At 42.5% G+C, this 17528-nt stretch overlaps 2 protein-coding genes across 7 annotated transcripts in view; both read right to left on the reverse strand.

The window, feature by feature from the left end:
- Zfand4 (zinc finger AN1-type containing 4) overlaps positions 1-13327 on the reverse strand; it is a 61868-nt gene extending 48541 nt beyond the window's left edge. For 3 of the 6 annotated variants that reach the window (XM_032905838.1, XM_032905843.1, XM_032905841.1), the window contains exons 1-2: positions 6575-6718; positions 4013-4312 (exon numbers count right to left, since the gene is read on the reverse strand). In XM_032905838.1, the coding sequence (XP_032761729.1) occupies positions 4013-4312; positions 6575-6590 (316 nt within the window). In that variant the 5' untranslated portion in view covers positions 6591-6718. Of the gene's footprint in view, positions 1-4012; positions 4313-6574; positions 6719-12807; positions 13149-13234 lie in introns of those variants that run through there. The other 3 variants (XM_032905839.1, XM_032905840.1, XM_032905844.1) reach the window with 3 other exon arrangements.
- A 1556-nt stretch (positions 13328-14883) lies between these two features.
- Positions 14884-17528, reverse strand: part of Washc2c (WASH complex subunit 2C) — a 53224-nt gene continuing 50579 nt past the window's right edge. Inside the window, exons 29-30 of the mRNA XM_032905856.1 lie at positions 16909-17086; positions 14884-15211 (exon numbers count right to left, since the gene is read on the reverse strand). Coding sequence (XP_032761747.1) covers positions 15072-15211; positions 16909-17086 — 318 coding nt within the window. The 3' untranslated portion in view covers positions 14884-15071. The remainder of the gene's footprint in view (positions 15212-16908; positions 17087-17528) is intronic.

Genomic DNA, 17528 nt, shown 5'->3' on the forward strand with positions numbered 1-17528 from the left:
AAGGAGTTAAAACCACCCAATGGGAGAAAGATAGCATTTTCAACAAATGGTGCTGATTCAACTGGAGGTCAGCATGTAGAAGAATGCAAATTGATCCATTCTTATCACCCTGTACAAAGCTTAAGTCCAAGTGAATCAAGGACCTCCACATCAAACCAGATACACTCAAACTAATGGAAGAAAAAGTGGGGAAGAGTCTCGAACACATGGGCACTGAGGAAAATTTCCTGAACAAAACACCAACAGCTCATGTTCTAAGATCAAGAATCGACAAATGGGATCTCATAAAACTGCAAAGCTTCTGCAAGGCAAAGGACACTGTTGTTAGGACAAAACTGCAAACTACAGATTGGGAAAAGATCTTTACCAATCCTACATCTGATAGAAGGCTAATATCCAAAATATACAAAGAACTCAAGAAGTTAAGACGCCAGAGAGCCAAATAACCCTATTTAAAAAAATGGGGTACAGAGCTAAACAAAACATTCCCAGCTGAGGATTATCGAATGGCCAAAAAGCACCTAAAGAAATGTTCAACATCCTTAGTCATTAGGGAAATGTAAATCAAAACAACCCTGAGATCCCACCTCACACCAATCAGAATGGCTAAGATCAAAAACTCAGTCTACAATAGATGCTGTCGAGGATGTGGAGAAAGAGGAACACTCCTCCATTGTTGGTGGGATTGTAAACTACAACCACTCTGGAAATCAGTCTGGAGGTTCCTCAGAAAATTGGACATTGCACTACCTCTCTTGGGCATATACCCAAAAGATGTTCCAACATACAACAAAGACACATGCTCCACTATGTTCATAGCAGCCTTATTTATAATAGCCAGAAGCTGGAAAGAACCCAGATGCCCTTCAACAGAGGAATGGATCCAAAAAATGTGGTACATCTATACAATGGAGTACTACTTAGCTATCAAAAACAATGACTTCATGGAATTCATAGGCCAATGGAATGAACTAGAAAATATCATCCTGAGTGAAGTTACTCAATCACAGAAAAACACACTTGGTATGTACTCATTGATAAATGGATATTAGCCAAAAAGCTCAAATTACCCAAGATGCAATGTACAGACCACAGGAAGCTCAAGAAGAAGGATGACCAAAATGCAGCAGATGCTCCCACTCATTCTTAAAAGGGGAAAAATATCCATAGGAGGGGATATGGAAGCAAAATTTAGAGCAGCAACTCAAGGAATGGCCATTCAGAGCCTGTCCCACATGTGCCCCATATCTATACAGCCACCAAAACCAGATAAGATTGATGAAGCTAAAAAGTGCATGCTGAAAGGGACCGGATATAGATCTCTCCTGAGAGACACATCCAGAGCATGTCCAATACAGAGGTCAATGCTAGCAGCAAACAACCGAACTGAGAACAGGACCCCCTTGGGGGGAATTAGAGGAAGGATTGAAAGGGCTGAAGGAGCTTGCAACCCCATAAAAACAACAATGCCAACCAACCAGAGCTTCCAGGGACTAAACCACTACCAAATGACTATGCATGGACTGACCCAGGGCTCCAACTGCATATGTAGCAGAGAATAGCCTTGTTGGGGCACCAGTGGAAGGGGAAGCCCTTGGTCCTGCCAAGGTTGGCCCTCCAGTGCAGGGGAATAGGGGTGGGCAATAAGAAGGATGTGTAAGGGGAATAAGGATGTATGGGGGAGAGGGAGGGGAGGGAATGGGGACTTATGGACAGGAAACCAGGAAGGGGAATAACATTTGAAATGTAAGTAAAGAAATGTATCTAATAAAAAAAATTTTTTTTTAAAAAAGGAAGGGTCAGAACCACTAAGTTAGAGGCAGACTTCATACACAGGATGGCAACTCAGAAACAGGACCAACACAAGTGTCTGTCTCTGTCCTACTACCGTGAGCAACCAGGCAGATGAAGAGCTGTACAACAGCACAGAGGCAGACTAGTACATGAGCCCCACCACTTCTAGGAATGGAAGATACACACGACTTTGTCTCAAAAAAGAAGTTGAGAGGAAGGGAGGGCAGGAGAGGGAAATGCAGAGGAAGTGGGGAGGGGACGAAAGGAGAGAAATATCTATTTAGGGAGCAGCAATACCAAAGCTAAGGGCACAAGGGACCTGCTCCTCCGGATAGCCCCTTATGCTTCTTAGCACACACTTCTTCCTCAACTCTAGTGCAGTGTTTTGATGCCTCCTGGAAGGTGTGTCCTTCGTAAACCCCTGCTCTGGTGAGTAAGCTGCAGGCAGTGAGTTAGAAAGCCAGGTACAGCCTTCCTCAAGTGCACAGCACACACCACATCAGGTTCTTAGGCACATATGACACTGTCTCCAGGCTAAGCATTTCCCCTTGATCAGGAAAATGGGCGTTTTACATTTAGTAATTCATGTCATCCTGAGATCATTTGCAACAATTAGAACTATCATTATTCCTATTTTTGAGATTAAGAATTATTAATCTGAGAGTCAGCAAGACGTTGTTAGCATGCAGGGATGGATCCGTGGGTAGTGGTGTCTGCAGTTTACTGCTAAAGCCTGCTAGAGTTTGATGGGAAGGACAAAGCAGAAAGAATAGTCCAGTTCCACAGTCGTTTATGACCTCCACGGGTGTGCTGTGACAAGCACCCATGCATGTGTATGTACACACATGCACCCGTGCATGTGTATGTACACACATGAGATGCATAGAGCTGTGACTGGAGAAATGCCTGTTAATTTGCTCAGTGGATTTGCTGCTTCTTCCCCTTACAGACCCGTTTACAGTTCCTGTCACCTACTGCTGTCCTCTCTGCTTCAGTGCAGTCACTCCCAGGTCACCATGTCTTCTCCTCAGCCTATCCTCCACAGAGCCCTTCTATCTCCCCTCGAGCCAGGCCCTAGCTCTGAACTCATCAAGAGTTACCGAAAGGAAAAGCCTTCTGGAGGAACAAGCACTTCCTCTGCAGGACTAATTCAAGCACTGCCCCCTCTGTCCTCTGCAGCCAAATCTCGCTAATTGGAGTCTTGAGAGTCTTCCCATGTTTGTCCAGTGAGGAAGAACAAAGGCCACCCAGAAAAGGATTAAAATTGAGTTTTCATGAAGGCTGTTCTTTTGAAGTCTCCTGCAGAACACAATGACCGTCACTACCTTTGTCGCTTAAAAAAATCAGAGATGCATGTGCCATTATTTGATGTGGTTCTAGACTGGCCACCTCCTAAAACTACCTTACAGGATAGGGACAATGGAAAAGCAAATAATCAAACACTCAATACCCAGAATCATTTTGTCCTTCTGTAATTCTGTACTTAAGGTGGCTGGAAAGCAGTTCTAATTATTATCCTATATTACAAACAAGTTCCAGTTGACTCTCCCAGCAAAGATCTATTGAGCATTATATGGAATAATTTAATTTTCTAGCCCAAACTGAACAACTATAAATGGTAATTTGAAATCTGGAAGACAAATTTTAACATAAAGTTACCTATGACACCATAAGCACATAAACCAGAGAAAGATATTACATGTCATCTAAAACCGTTGCTATGTTGGAGGAACTTTGAATATATGTAAATGTAAACCAAAACTTTCAGGAAATCTCCACATGGTACAAAAGGCTTTATAAAGTGGTATTAAAAAAAAAAAAAAGCAAGTTCCCTAAAATGAAATAAATTATATTTCCCATTAAAAGCAACTGTAAAATAGTTACAGTACAATTTGTTCATCATCCTACCTTGCTAAAAAACTATTTTGAAATATTTATTTTATGCCATTAACATGATGCTAGAGAACTGAACTGAGACAATCTTGTGGAGGGGTAAGGTGAAAAAACAGGAACACAAAGGAGGTGGTTTCTAAGCTGGAAGCTGATGAAGACACGGTGGGGATCCTAGTGTCCTATCATACTAATGTCACATGCTTAAACTTTTACATTCATGTTCTGTCCACTAAAAACCTTATGTTTAATCTTCATATTACAGAAACAAAGACTAAAAAAACTTCTAAGATGCTTAATCCTCATACTGTACAAAGTAGTCTAGTACCTTCCAATCTTTGAATTTTTCCTTTCACAGAGATAACAGCTTCAAAGGGTGAAACTCTTAGTTCAAAACATGTTCCAGTCAGCGTCTCGATGAAGAGCTCCATGGGGTCATAGAAAGGAAGCTTGAAATAAAATGGTCCCACGTTATCCTCATTGAAGAATGGAGGCTCTTTTCTGTTATCCATTACTTTGACTTTTCTAATTCTTCTGGAATAGGTTGTATGCAACTGTATTCCAATTGTACCCAAATCAGCTTTGAACATTGGTAATATGTATCGTTGTTCATGTTTGAGTTTTGAACCTGAAAAAAATAAAAATTAGCTTTTTAAAACAAATCTGTCTGAATGTTCCTCTTTCACTCACAGTTCCTGAATAACTCTGGCTCACGCTCATCTTCCAAACTGTGTAAGAACTTTAATTACCTTTACAAACTGTGCCCAGCAGTGGCCTTTCTGTACCCGCCTTTGAAATCACTCCTGAAGTAGACTGACCTCGAAGAACAGACGTGCTATTGACTGTTTACAGTACTCACTAGAGCTTTGCACTGTTGCTAATATATAGCATGTGGTCAACAAACATTTCTGCTATTATTCAAATTCAATAAGCATGGTTCTGTAAGATTTTCCAAATATATGTACATCCTTTTCTAAAATATGTTTCTCTTTTAAGCCATATAAAATTTTAGAGTCCTTGTATATAATTACACTGGATAAGAAAAATGGTATATCCATAGGTTCCTTTAAACTTTGATCCACTAAATAAATAACCAACAAGTATTTGGGTTTTCAAAGATGGTCAGCCATTCTAGCATTAAAGAGAGGTAATTATACAGACGCTAGGTGATCTCTACTCACAAGTACACGAGAGCTAATGAGTGAGAGACAAACACATCAGAAAGAAGCATATGGTAAGTTAAGAGTGTAGAACCAGCAGCAAGGGCGATCACACTGAAATACTGCTGTTATTTGGTGAAAACTTTGTGAGCTTAAACTAAGCTTAAACTACACAAATGTGTCTTTCTGAAGAGATGAGGCAATCTTTTTCAAGGTAGTTTTGCTGGGATATAATCCATATTCCACAAACTGACTAACTTGACATCTAAAGTTCACTCACCCTTAACACGGAAGATGTCCAGCCACCACGACCATTACTTTCAAGTGATGGGGACTGAGCAAGGGCTTTGAGTCTGCCAACCAAGTGTTCTAGTAGTGAGCGAGACAAAAAGCTTCTTGCACAACATTTACAACATTTTCACCACCCCAAAAACCATACACCCAATAGCCATCATTTCCAACTTTTCCATTCTGCCCCTTAGTCCAAGGCAACAACTACTGTAATTTCTTTGTTTCTCATTGCTTATTCCTGACACTTACATAAACAAATGATATAGTATATGGTGTTTTGCAACTGGCTTCTATGGCTTTGCAAAATGTTTCCAAAGTCCATCCATGTATCAACACTTCATTCGTCTGGTGGATGAACAGTAGTCCCCTGTGTGGACCTGGTGCATAGCATCTATCCAGGCACTGGTTTATGGTGTCTGGGTGGAGTTTAATTTGGAGCGAATATAAATATTGCTATAATGAACAATCAGCTATGATGTGGACACATTTTCTTTTCTTGGTGATACATATCCAGAAGGAAATAGGTATGCTAGGTCACATGGCAACTGCATTAAGCAATTTGTGGACTTAATTATAAAGTGTTTTCCAAGTAGTTCAAACCATTTCAGAATAAACAACAAATGAAGGTTGTTTATTATGAGGTCATGTCTTTATCAATACTTTTTATTGTCTTTTTTATTAAACTATCCTAGTGAGTGCATGGTAGTGCATCATCGCTATGATTTGCACTCTCGGATGGTTCTGAACATCTTTTACGTGATGATAGTCGGCCCTGTGCACCTCACCCCTGGGGAATATTCGAAGCCTTTGTCTAGTCTTTATCACTGGTTTATAAGTGTCATGAATGTGATCTAAATTTAATCACCAAATAATGGGGGAAGACAAAGTTCCAGCTGGCCATTTCTTGTCACCAAATAAAGCTTTCAGTACCAGGACTGAGTTACATCTAATTGAGTTGTTGGCCAAAGGGCCCACAGAAGCCCCAAACAACCCAGACCATTGCCAAGACTGTAGGTTTCTCTCTACAAATTGACAACCAGGCCCCATTGCTGAAAACTACGCCTACACAAGTCATCGAACATGGAAATAAGAAGCCTACAGAGTCTTCACCTCTATGTGTTAGTGTCTTTGATACAGGAAGGTACTCTTCATGCTGCTAAGAGGAACATAAACACCAAGCTAACCACAAACCCTTTATCTACAATGGTATATTACCGGCAAGGAAGGCTAGGGCAATGGGGGTGCAAAGTGGTGAGAATAACCAACAGACAACTCATTTGACTTAGGGCCACTCCACAAGATGGAGCCCATACCTGACACTGCTTGGGTAACCAAAAACCTAGGATACAGCCAAATACCAGTTTTAAAAAGAAAAAAAAAAAAAACCAACACGGTAATAAAACGACTCCTAAGGACATTCTGCTATACTCATAGATCACCTTGCTCAGCCATCATCAGAGATGCTATCTTCTGCAGCAGCTGGGAACAAATACAGACCCACAGCCAGACAGAATGCAGAGAGAGACCATGGAAGTACTAACTGGGATGTCTCCATTAAATCCTTCCCCTCAGCCCTCAGGGAACCCTGTGGAAAAGGAGGGGAGAAGAGTGTAAGAGAGTGTGAGGGTGGGGAGGGGGAGCGGGGAGGGTTGAGGAAAACAAGAAAACGGAACCCTCTAATTCAACAGGAGCAAAGCTCATGTGAACTCAGAGACTGAAGCAGCATGCACAGGGCCTGCGTGGGTTGGCACAGGTCCTCTGCACTTATGGCTTCCAGTTTAGTGTTTTTGTGGGACTCCTGAGTGTGCAAATGAATGGGTCTCTGATTCTTGTGCCTTCTCTTGGGCTCTTTTCCCTCTGTTGGTTTGCCTTGCCCAACTTCAATGTGACAACTTTTCTTTTATCTTATATTTTATTTTGTTATATTGTTTAAAAATAAATGGAAACCTAGCTACTAGGGTAAAAGTTATCCATTGAACTGTCAATGGAGTAACACTGGGTTCATCAATCACTCCACGGAAGGCCTTATGCTCAGAAGTAGTTGACCAAACATATACCAAACTCCATAATTTTTTTTGAATGCCCTTATTTGGTTACAGTTGTGGGGGTTGTTTCTTCTTTTGAGGTCGTATTTTATTTTGTTTCCTTGGTTTTGTTGTGTAAGGTTTTTGTTTTATGAGAAAACAGAGTGGGGAGGGAGGGAGGTGAGAGGAGAAGGACTTGGGGAAGAAGGATGTGATCAAATTATATAAATTGAAAAACTGTTTTACACAATAGGTAATATTCTAGATATAAATCACATGTAGGATAAGGAATTGACAAATACTTTCTTCCGTTCTGTAAGCCGGCCTTTGACTTCTTGGTAATGTCTTTTCAAATTCAATTCTCAACTGAAAAAGTTCAGGCTGGCCATCTGTTGTCACAGTTAGAAAAGTTGACCTAACCCAAGGCAGTAAATCTACACTCATTTTCCCCAAGAATTGCACAGTTTTAACTTATTTTTAGGTTTAGTGTTCATTCTGAATAGGGATCCAACTTGATTCCTTTGCACTGGGAAAATCAATTATTTCCAGTATCATTTGTTGGAAAGCCTGCTAACCCCATTGAATTCCTGGCTGTAAATGTGGGGGCCTTTCTTCTGACTCATTTCACTACACGGGCCTGATAGTGCATCTCCTACAGTTCTGATTGCTCTAACTTGACTAAGTATGGGGATTAGGAAATGGCCCTCTTCTTCATAGATTGTGTATTAGAATACAAATTATTTCAATATATATTGGTCTGTATACTGCCACTGTGTCTATTGTGTTTGAACAGTTTTTAATGGATTCCTTAGGATTATCTGTATTTAACCGTATATACAAACTAGAACAAATATTTTTCTTCCTCTCCAGTATATATGCTCCATATTTTTCATATTTGATTGCCCTTAGAACCTAGAGTACAATGTTGACTAGAAGTGAGTGAACTGAAAAATCTTTTTCTTGATTATAGGAGGAAGGAATTGAGCCTTTTATTCACCCTTAGATAAGTCAGCTGTCAGGTTTCATATATAACTTTATCCAGGTTGAAAAATTCCTGATTATTCCCACATTGCTTAGGAATCTGTTTTACTTTTAACCACAAAAAGGGAACAGATTTTCTAAGATATTTTTCAGTGTCTATTTAAATGATATGGTTTTCACTTGTTCATAATATGGTATATTACATTCATTTTTTGCGTGTGTGTTTTAACTCATCCTGCATTCCTGGAACAGAATTCCATTTGTGTTCATAGTACTCTTTAGATAGGTGGGCAGACAGACAGAGCTGGACTTGATTAGGAAATATCTCTTGAGGATCCTGTGTCTAACCCATTGTTAAGAGATTTCCAGCATTTTTCCCCTTCTTTCTCTTCCCTCCTCCTCTCCTCTCCCACCTTCCTTTCAACCATCCTTTGCAGCTTTATGTCATTGTTTGGTTCTTTATGTCTAGACATGTTAGCCTTGTGGAATGAGTGAGGAAATGTTCCTTAAAGATAGGTAAGCTTTCTCTGTTTAGATGCTGGGATCAAACCAAGGACTCGTGCATGCTAAGCAAACACTCGACCACTGAACTACTTCTCCAGCCCATAGTAAAATTTGGGTTTATTTCAGCATGGGAAAAGCCTGAGAGCATGGGAAGGATATCAGTAAGCAACCCTACCTAAAAGAAAGCTAATACTATTGTGAAAGTAATTATACAATTATTTCAAATGTTTCCTATCAAAAGAATATGTGGTATCCCTGAGGTCACTAATTTTCATAAACATTTATTTATTATTTATTTTTGAGTCAGGGTTTAATTATATAGTCCAGACTGGCCTCATACTTAAGATCCTCCTGCTTGCGTTTCCCCCATGCTGGGATTATAGGTATTTGCTATAATGACTGACCTAGAAACGTATTTAAAAGTGCACTTGTTTTACAAAGGTTGTGTTTGGCTAATAAATATCACTGTAAAAGCATGGCCCTAGGCATCTGTTATCCAGACACTCCAAAGACACATGCAATTCAACGTATATAAAAATAGCCCCTCTCTCAAAAGGTTTCCTTGTCTTGCAGCCCTCATCTGCTTAAAGCACACCATGATGCATCCATTCATTCAAGGATCCAAGATCTCTCACAAACACTAGGACAGCTTCAAGTGACAACATGCCTTCCATCTTCTATCCTGTCAACCTCTCTGTTCACTGTTTACGACTTAATCTGGGGTTTCTTTAGCTTTCAACTGAGCAACTCTCAAGGACTGACTGGCTAGGATCTCTGACTCCCACACTTGACCATTTGTTGTTGTTTAACTTTAGGAGAGAAAGTTTCTAAAAACTAGCTAAGGGTACTATTTTAACACATTATTTAGTAGTTACTTCCCATTGTCTCTGTTTAATCAGAAAGGAAGCTGCACTTGGAATTTATTATAATAAGACTTCACTAGCAAGGGAAATAAATTTAAGCTAAAAACATGAATTGCCCTTATAAATAAGAGACTTTACTTTTTAGGACAATTTTAAATCTACAACAAAACAGAGCAGAAATTCTGAGTCTCTGCCTACATGTTCCTTTCCTGCCTCCCTCCAGCTAACCTAAAGTCTGCACTAGCACCGACATTATTAACAAGTGAGGACTACATACATGGCTGTCACCAAGCCCAAAGTTTACACTAGGGCTCACTCTTGGTGTACATCTGACAGCTGTGGGCATCATAAAAGCATCACGTATTTACCACTGCAGTATCAGACTAGTCTGTCCCAGTACCACTGCAGTATCAGACTAGTCTGTCCCAGTACCACTGCAGTATCAGACTAGTCTGTCCCAGTACCACTGCAGTATCAGACTAGTCTGTCCCAGTACCACTGCAGTATCAGACTAGTCTGTCCCAGCAATCTAACTTTTCTGTGTTGGAGCTCCTGATCCTGCCCCTCAAATTCACGCAACTTTTGATCTTTTTAGTGTTTCCATACCTTTATCCTTTCCAGACTGTCATGCAATTGGGAATCACACAATATGCATCCTTTTCAGAGTGGTCTCTCTAAGGAACACACATTTAAGGCTCTTTTGTGCCATTTCGTGGCTTGATGACTTTCCTTTAAATGCTAAATTATATTCTATTTTCTGTATCCATTAGTTTCATTTATCCATTCTGAGAAATATCTTATATTCTCCATTTTCTGACAATTGTGAAGCAAAACTGTACACAGGTCATACTGGTGGGTTTTTTTTTTTAACCTTTTTAGGCTAGATTTTAATATAAGAGTATTTTCAGCCTTTTGTGCATGTGTGTACATTGTATGCAGGTATATATTTGCATGTGGAGACCAGCAGTCAATGTCAGATGGCCTCCTCTATCACTTTACATTCTTTTTTTTTTTAGAATTATTTATTGTACATGTATGAGTACACTGTAGCTGTCCTCGGACACACCAGAAGGCATTGTATCCCATTACAGATGGTTGTGAGCCACCGTGTAGATGCTGGGAATTGAACTCAGAACCTCTGAAGAACAGTCAGTGCTCTTAACTGCTGAGCCATCTCTCCAGCCCCATTTTAGAGTCTTTAGGCGTCACTGATAGGCTCATCCACTCAGCTTGGCTGGGTGACTGGCGAGGGTTCCTCGCCCCCCAGCCCTTACAGCACAGTGCGTCCTGCTGTACCTAGCTTTGCACACGCCTTCTGCGGTCCTCATGCTTAACAGTTAGTGCTTTACCTTCAATAGCTGAGCCAGCCCCCAGCCCCACTGTGTTTGCTTTTCTTTTAAAGAAACTGCCAAACAATATGCAAAAGTAGCGAAATCATTCTAATTTCCTGCACCAGTGAATGGAGAGCTCCTATCACTCCAAGCCATCATATCGTTTTGAACTGTGGGTGTTCTCAGTTTTGGCTTCAACTGGCAGTTTCCTAATAACCTAGGATGTGAGCACAGCTATCCTTTGAAAATGTAAACTGATCCTATTATTTCTAGCTCAGGGCCCCATCATGGCTTCCACCATCTGTGCAACAATGTTCAAACCCCTCGGAAAGGCTTTTCAATGTACAGATTTCATGTTCATTACCTACACTCCCCAGCAGCAGTACCTATGCTCCTTCTGCTTCTAGTCGTGGCCCCTGTCTTATTGCTCCTGTTTTGTTCTGCTTAGGTCAACCCCACACGTAGCTTCCCGAGAAGCACCTAATCTTTGAAAGCTCGGCTCCAAGGAAAGGAGCACACCTCAAGGGAATGAATGCCTGCTCACAGTGCAAAGCCTGGGTGATAACCAGCCTAGCAGGCCCCTCTCCCCAAGCCTCGCTCCCACGATCCCACAAAATCTTTCATGCTCACTCTCTTCTGCACCCATGTCATATACAATACCCATCAAAACAGGAGCTTCCTTGTCTGTCCCTCATGCTGGTAAACTACAAGTGTTCTAAGGGAGGGACGGTGTCTGTCACTACAGCCCTCTGCACATATTAGGACGCATTAAAGGTTGTTCAGTGAAATTCAATTCAAAACAATTCCCTTTTTCTACTAGTCCTTAGATTAGACTAAATTAATAGTCAAAAGGGTATTATCTTGTCATAGAGATGAAACAGTGGTTATACTCCAGTTTCCTCCGGGAGTCACATTCCGATTCACTATACTGGAATTCATATAAATCACAATAAACATGTACACACAGATACTTCTCCTGTACAGGGGAGTTTTCGTAGTTCTAATATAAAACATTCCTAGGAAGCTTGAATTATGCAGAGAGCTAATGCTCCAATGCCATAGCAGGAAGAAACGCTGTTGCTGAGGGCACAGTTCTGAGTGGAGTTCCAGGACATGGGAAATCATGAGAAACCAACAGCAGCAGCAGCACAACAACTGTGCTGCCAAGACTGTGGGTCGGAGTTGCAGTACACTATGGAAACAGTGGCACTGTCTGGATTTCACTACTTACCCTTACACATTCAGAGTCAATGTGAAGCGTGGTGATACTTTTCTAGCACATATTAGGCCCTGGGACCCAATCTGCAATTTCACAAAACAAAACAAAACCCCCAGCATTATAAAAAGAAAAAAAAAACAAAAAACAGCAGTATAGTGAAATAGCCACAGGTAACATTTTCTCAATGCACAGATCTGAAATGAAAATAAAGTGACTATAAATAGAAGGAAATCAGTGTTGCAGTAGGTACATTATCAATGGCGTGGGAACTTCCAAATTAAGATTGGTTCCAGTCAGTGAAATAATTTTCAATACACAAAAAGAACCGAGGATGGTAACCATAACTGAAAACAATTGTGTATTACACTTCTCAGCAAAGGAAATCAATGTAACAAGATAAAAGGCTATGCAGGTGGCCTAAACCACAGCAGAATACTACAAGGCCAAGCGGAAGTTCAAGTGGGCCAATGACCTAGTGTACTAAAATTGAGTCCACTGAGGGCTGCAAGCATGCTCAAAGTGGCCCGTGGCCCTCATGAATGAGCACCAGAAAACCAAGGACAATGAAAACATAAGAGTGATATGAAATTATATAAGTAAATAAAACGATGCTTAAATTGATAAGTTAACTTAAAAACTGGGAAAGAAAAACCAAAGTGAATTTCAAACATTTCTTTCATCTTTTTAAATTTCTAAACCTAACCAATCACAAAAGCGGCAATAACTTCACTCAAGGAGTAATTTCAGTACCTTGGACTTGCTTCCTTCTCGTCCACAGAAACTTAGTCACACGACGAGTTAGTTTTTAAAATTTTCCCCCAACATAAATATACCCACGATATATTGCAGCCTTTTAAAAAGGTGACTCTTGTACTTTTACAGATGTGTGAAAATCGAGCTACAGATTGGAGTCACACTCTAGCCTGGGACTGATGCACAAGTGCCGGTGTGCTGCTACACTCAGACCCAAAGTCCGGTCAGCAGCACCCGGAGCCACGGGCGCGACCGGTTTGTCCGTGAGTCCTGAGTCCGTAGGCAGAGAAGCGTGGAGGGTGTGACCAGGCTGCAATTGAGGCGGGCGTACCTCTCCTGCCTGCCAGGGCAGCGAAGGAGCAGGAGGCCTTTCAGCCGCCCGCCCTCCCGGCCGCGCCCCGCCCCGCCCCGCCGCGCCCCTCACCCGCTCGCCCTCCGGTGGTCGCGTCCGCCCGCTCGCTCGCTCGCCTGCCCGCAGGCCGATAGGAGTGCGCGCGCCCGAGACGCCGGCCGACGCTGGCCCGCGAAGCTCCGGCCCCGCCCTTTGTGACACCGCTCACCAATCGCCGATCAGCGCTGCCGACACCCTCCAATCAGCCCGCGAGGGGCGGGTCCTAGCCTTCGGACGCTGGCGGTTGCTCGGACGCCCGGGTAGCACGGGCGTTCAGGAAGGGTTGTCGGTTAGAAGAGGCCCGGATGTTGACTCTTTATTACTAGTGGCAGCACCCGTCTGGGGCAAGGCAGCAGAACTGGAGACGGGCCACAGTATCTGGGAAGAACCGGCGCCAAAGAGCAGGGCCTTGGCTGGGGCACTTCTAAGGTTCTTTGGGGATAGGAGGGTCCTTGGCATTTGCGATCCACTCATGACCTTTCCAGAGCCTAGTACACGTATAAGGACGTCCAGGCTAGTCACCCCTTTCTGTGCTCCACGTTCTCCTAACATTTCTGACTCAATTGTGTGATCTGCAAAATGGGGACATTCATGACTTGTTTATAAGGGTTTGTGACTTTCTTTATGCCTCTTGCATATACTGAGCAAATACTGAAGATTATTAGTCACACAGGTAGCACCCTGGCCTCAAATCCTAGCATGCTTTTGCTGTGAACCGAGTTGCCGAAGTGGAATATAACACTACTGGCTTTTTATTATATATGCCGTCCATATAGGTTGGACCCTATTGCTTCATTCCCTTCACAGGCAGTTCAACTCAAGTGTTTTACTAGGTGGACTGCAGAATAGGACCATGAAACCTCTCCCTCGAAGTCAACTTGTGAAAGAACCCTGGCCCCGATCAGTCTTCTCACCCTCCCATTATCCTCAGATTTGAGCCACTAGTTTCAACAACTCACTATTGAGGTGGGTGGTACAATGAGGCCCTGGGCTTTTGTCAGCCTCTTGCTCTTAAACACAGCCCATGATTGGGCTTATAACTTGAAGCTCTACTGAGGACAGAGCCATCGTATGGTAACACAAACAAGAGAACAGGGTAACAGTGCCTGCGCTGGAAATCGTGGTTACAAATAACTCACAGCAGAGGCTCTAGCATCCAGTGGATGAGCTTAGATGTTTTAGCCTCTCCTTTAATATTCCATTACCTCATCAAGTCATATCACTGTCATAACCTACCATTGTAAGGGGCAGACAGAGGAGAACACGAAAGCTAAGAAAGGCAAAAATTTGCCTACAATTAAGCCATCCCATTTCCTGCAAGTACTCAACTCCGACGTAGGTAGCCTGAATACAGCCGGATAATGTAGCCATGATGGAATGGCTGTGTCCCAATAAAATTTCTTTACAATATCGACAGCAGAGGACCACAGTTCCCTTTAGAAGATTGCAGCCCCATCTTTGGGATTCAGTAGAAAGTTCTCCTGGGCTTAGAACCTTTCACCTCCTTTCTTTTTCACCTGCCTAGACCATCACAGCACTCAGAACACCAACACAGCAAAACCTTTGAGTCTGCTGTCTGACAGCTGCTCGCTCTGCGTTCCTTGCCCATGTGTGAAGCCACAAAGCGATTTCTTCTGGTAGCATGCCCTTCTGTGCACTCTTATTAAGTAAAAACAAACCACTATGAAGCGTTTATTTTTTATTTGTAATTTTAAGCATAATTAAAATCAATGCAGAAAAATATTAGCTACATTGGGTAAAAGTATTGATTGTTGCAGTATTTGCCTGTAATCCAGTGAAGACGGTGTAGGAAACAGCATCACTAAGTGAAAGACAGAATGGAGGGTGAACTGCGAAGGTCCCGCATGCTCTACTGGCTTCCGAAGGCATTCAGGGGGTCATCAAAAATGTTGGACACTTTGTTCTCAGACCTTAATTCAGATGCTGCCTCAGCAGATTGGCTTTTGGGTTTGGATGCTTTAGCCTGGAGGCCAGAGAAGAAAATATCATCTTTAAAGAGAAAAAAAGAAACTGTTAAGACAGGCAAATGGGAATCTGAGACACATGCTCACAAACTGCCAAAAGCTCAAGTTCCAGAGCACAGAAACTCTTAGATTCTGGCCCCGGCTCAGTCGGTGGCACCCAACTTTCATGACATGAACATCAGGTTCTTTCTGAACCTAAGCTGCTAGCTACGTACAAGTGCAAGTGTATGTACTTGACGTCGGAAACAGGAGGGTGGACTGGCTCTCCACCGCAGCAGGGGCCTCACCACCTGCAACTGCTTCCTACCTTCTTTCCACTCTGGGTTTTAAGAAGAGTTAGAATGTACAAAGAGAAAGCCGATGTAGGAGGCTGGAGAGATGGCTCAGCGGTTAAGAGCACCTGACTGCTCTTCCAGAGGTCATGAGTTCAATTCCCAGCAACCACATGGTGGCTCACAACCATCTGTAAAGAGATCTGATGCCCTCTTCTGGTGTATCTGAAGACAGCTACAGTGTACTTATAGATAATAAATGAATAAATCTTTAAAAAGAAAAGAAAGCCGATGTAGGATGCTCACAGAGGACAATCACTTGTCACACATCTCAAGGGTAAGAATGAAGTCTGACTCCATGTCAGTGCTCAGACTCTAAAGCTTGTCTTACTATGCTGCTTGCCAAGTAACTCTATTGGGAGGACTCTACTGCATCAAATTCATCCTGTGTCCATAATGCTAAAGACCATGGCACTGTCTAAAACAAACTAGAAACCATCCAGACTGTCAATACGCTAATGGCTAACGCAAAGCAGTATTACTCAAAACACTGAAATAAAAGGAAATTTCCATGTAAGAACATAGAAAAATATTTAAAATATGACTAGAAGTAGGACAGGTATACTTGTTTACTATTATTACTATGTAAACACACTATTAATACTTAAAGCTTTAATCCCTCTACTGAACAAAATTTTCTAAGTTGTATGACTGCTACCATAAGCGTGTATTACAATTTAATAATTAAAGTCATGCATGCCTGTAACTCCAGCTAAGATCAGAAATGTACAGTCAGCCAGGATTACAGCAAGATCATGTGTCAAAAAATGAGTAAAGGAAACAAGCAGCCCAAGTCTCTCCTACACCATGCTTTAAGACAGGTCCATGAGGACGGAGCACAAGGTCTGCCAGGGAGAGAGACAGACTCAGCGTAGCTCCACAACTCCAGGCCCAGGCTTGGAGGGACAGAGAGAAGAATGTGTATTTTTGGCTTGAGTCTGGGTCTACCAACACAGGATGTGTCAGGAGCCCAACACTGATAGCTGTGAGCATTGGCTTGCCTCTTAGCTGAGGAATGGCTGCTGTGTGTTCAGAAATACGAAGGAACTTAGGGAGCTGTGGAGTCTCCCTTGTGACTTTACTGCACAGCCCTGCTCTCTTGTACTGATCCTCCAGTCTCTTGGCTGCTGTCCCTCATTCTTCACGTAGAATCCTGATTCTCCCAGCTTCATGTCAGATGACGGCAGGGGAGCACTAAGAAGCTGATGTCTACCTCAGGTCAATGCTGAGCACCATCCTGGGCCTTGATACTCAGCACAGCACACAGCAGGCGTGTGAAAATGGCTGCCTGCATCTCACGTTCTTAGACTAACAAAGCAGAGAGAGCCTACTGGGGAATAGTACAGGCAAGGGCACCATGAGCAGTGCTGTGATCTAGATAAACACTCACCTGTATCATCGTCAAACATGGACTTGGCTGTGACTTTCTTTTTGGGCTTTTCTTTGGGTTTCACAGTTAAGTCAGCGAAGATATCAATATTATCATCAAATAAGTTGGGTTCCAAAGTTCTCTCCTTCTCTCTTTTTTTTGGAAAAGGCTTAATTGCTTCCGTAGCAAATATATCATCCTGGTTAAGTCCAAAAACATTTTTGTAAGTAAAAGCATTTTAAGAACTAAAATAGTTCAGTTTCTAGAACTGCACTGTGAAGCGCAGTCTCCCCCGAGGACTGGAAGACATTGTGCCTTGCACAACTCCTGTGCATCCTCTGCAAATGCCAGCTGTGGGGTGAGGTCTGAGGGCAGCCACTCTGCCCCACAGAGTTCCCGTCATGACATTTTGTGCCATCTGTGATCACCTTAACTACCTCTGCTCGGTTTGGATCTCACCCCTTGAGATGTCAGGGTAGAACCCATGCCCTAGCTATCCTACTAAGCACTAGGGCCACCGTGTCCAATAAACATCTGCTAAACAACTGCTACAAAGCCTCAAGCATCTAAACCCGACCAGAACCAGAGCTTAAACACACAAGCTGTGCCAACAGAGCTCATCCGTGTCACAGAATGACATG

Source organism: Rattus rattus, chromosome 6, assembly GCF_011064425.1.
Source record: "Rattus rattus isolate New Zealand chromosome 6, Rrattus_CSIRO_v1, whole genome shotgun sequence".
In the NCBI taxonomy this organism is placed as follows: domain Eukaryota; kingdom Metazoa; phylum Chordata; class Mammalia; order Rodentia; family Muridae; genus Rattus; species Rattus rattus.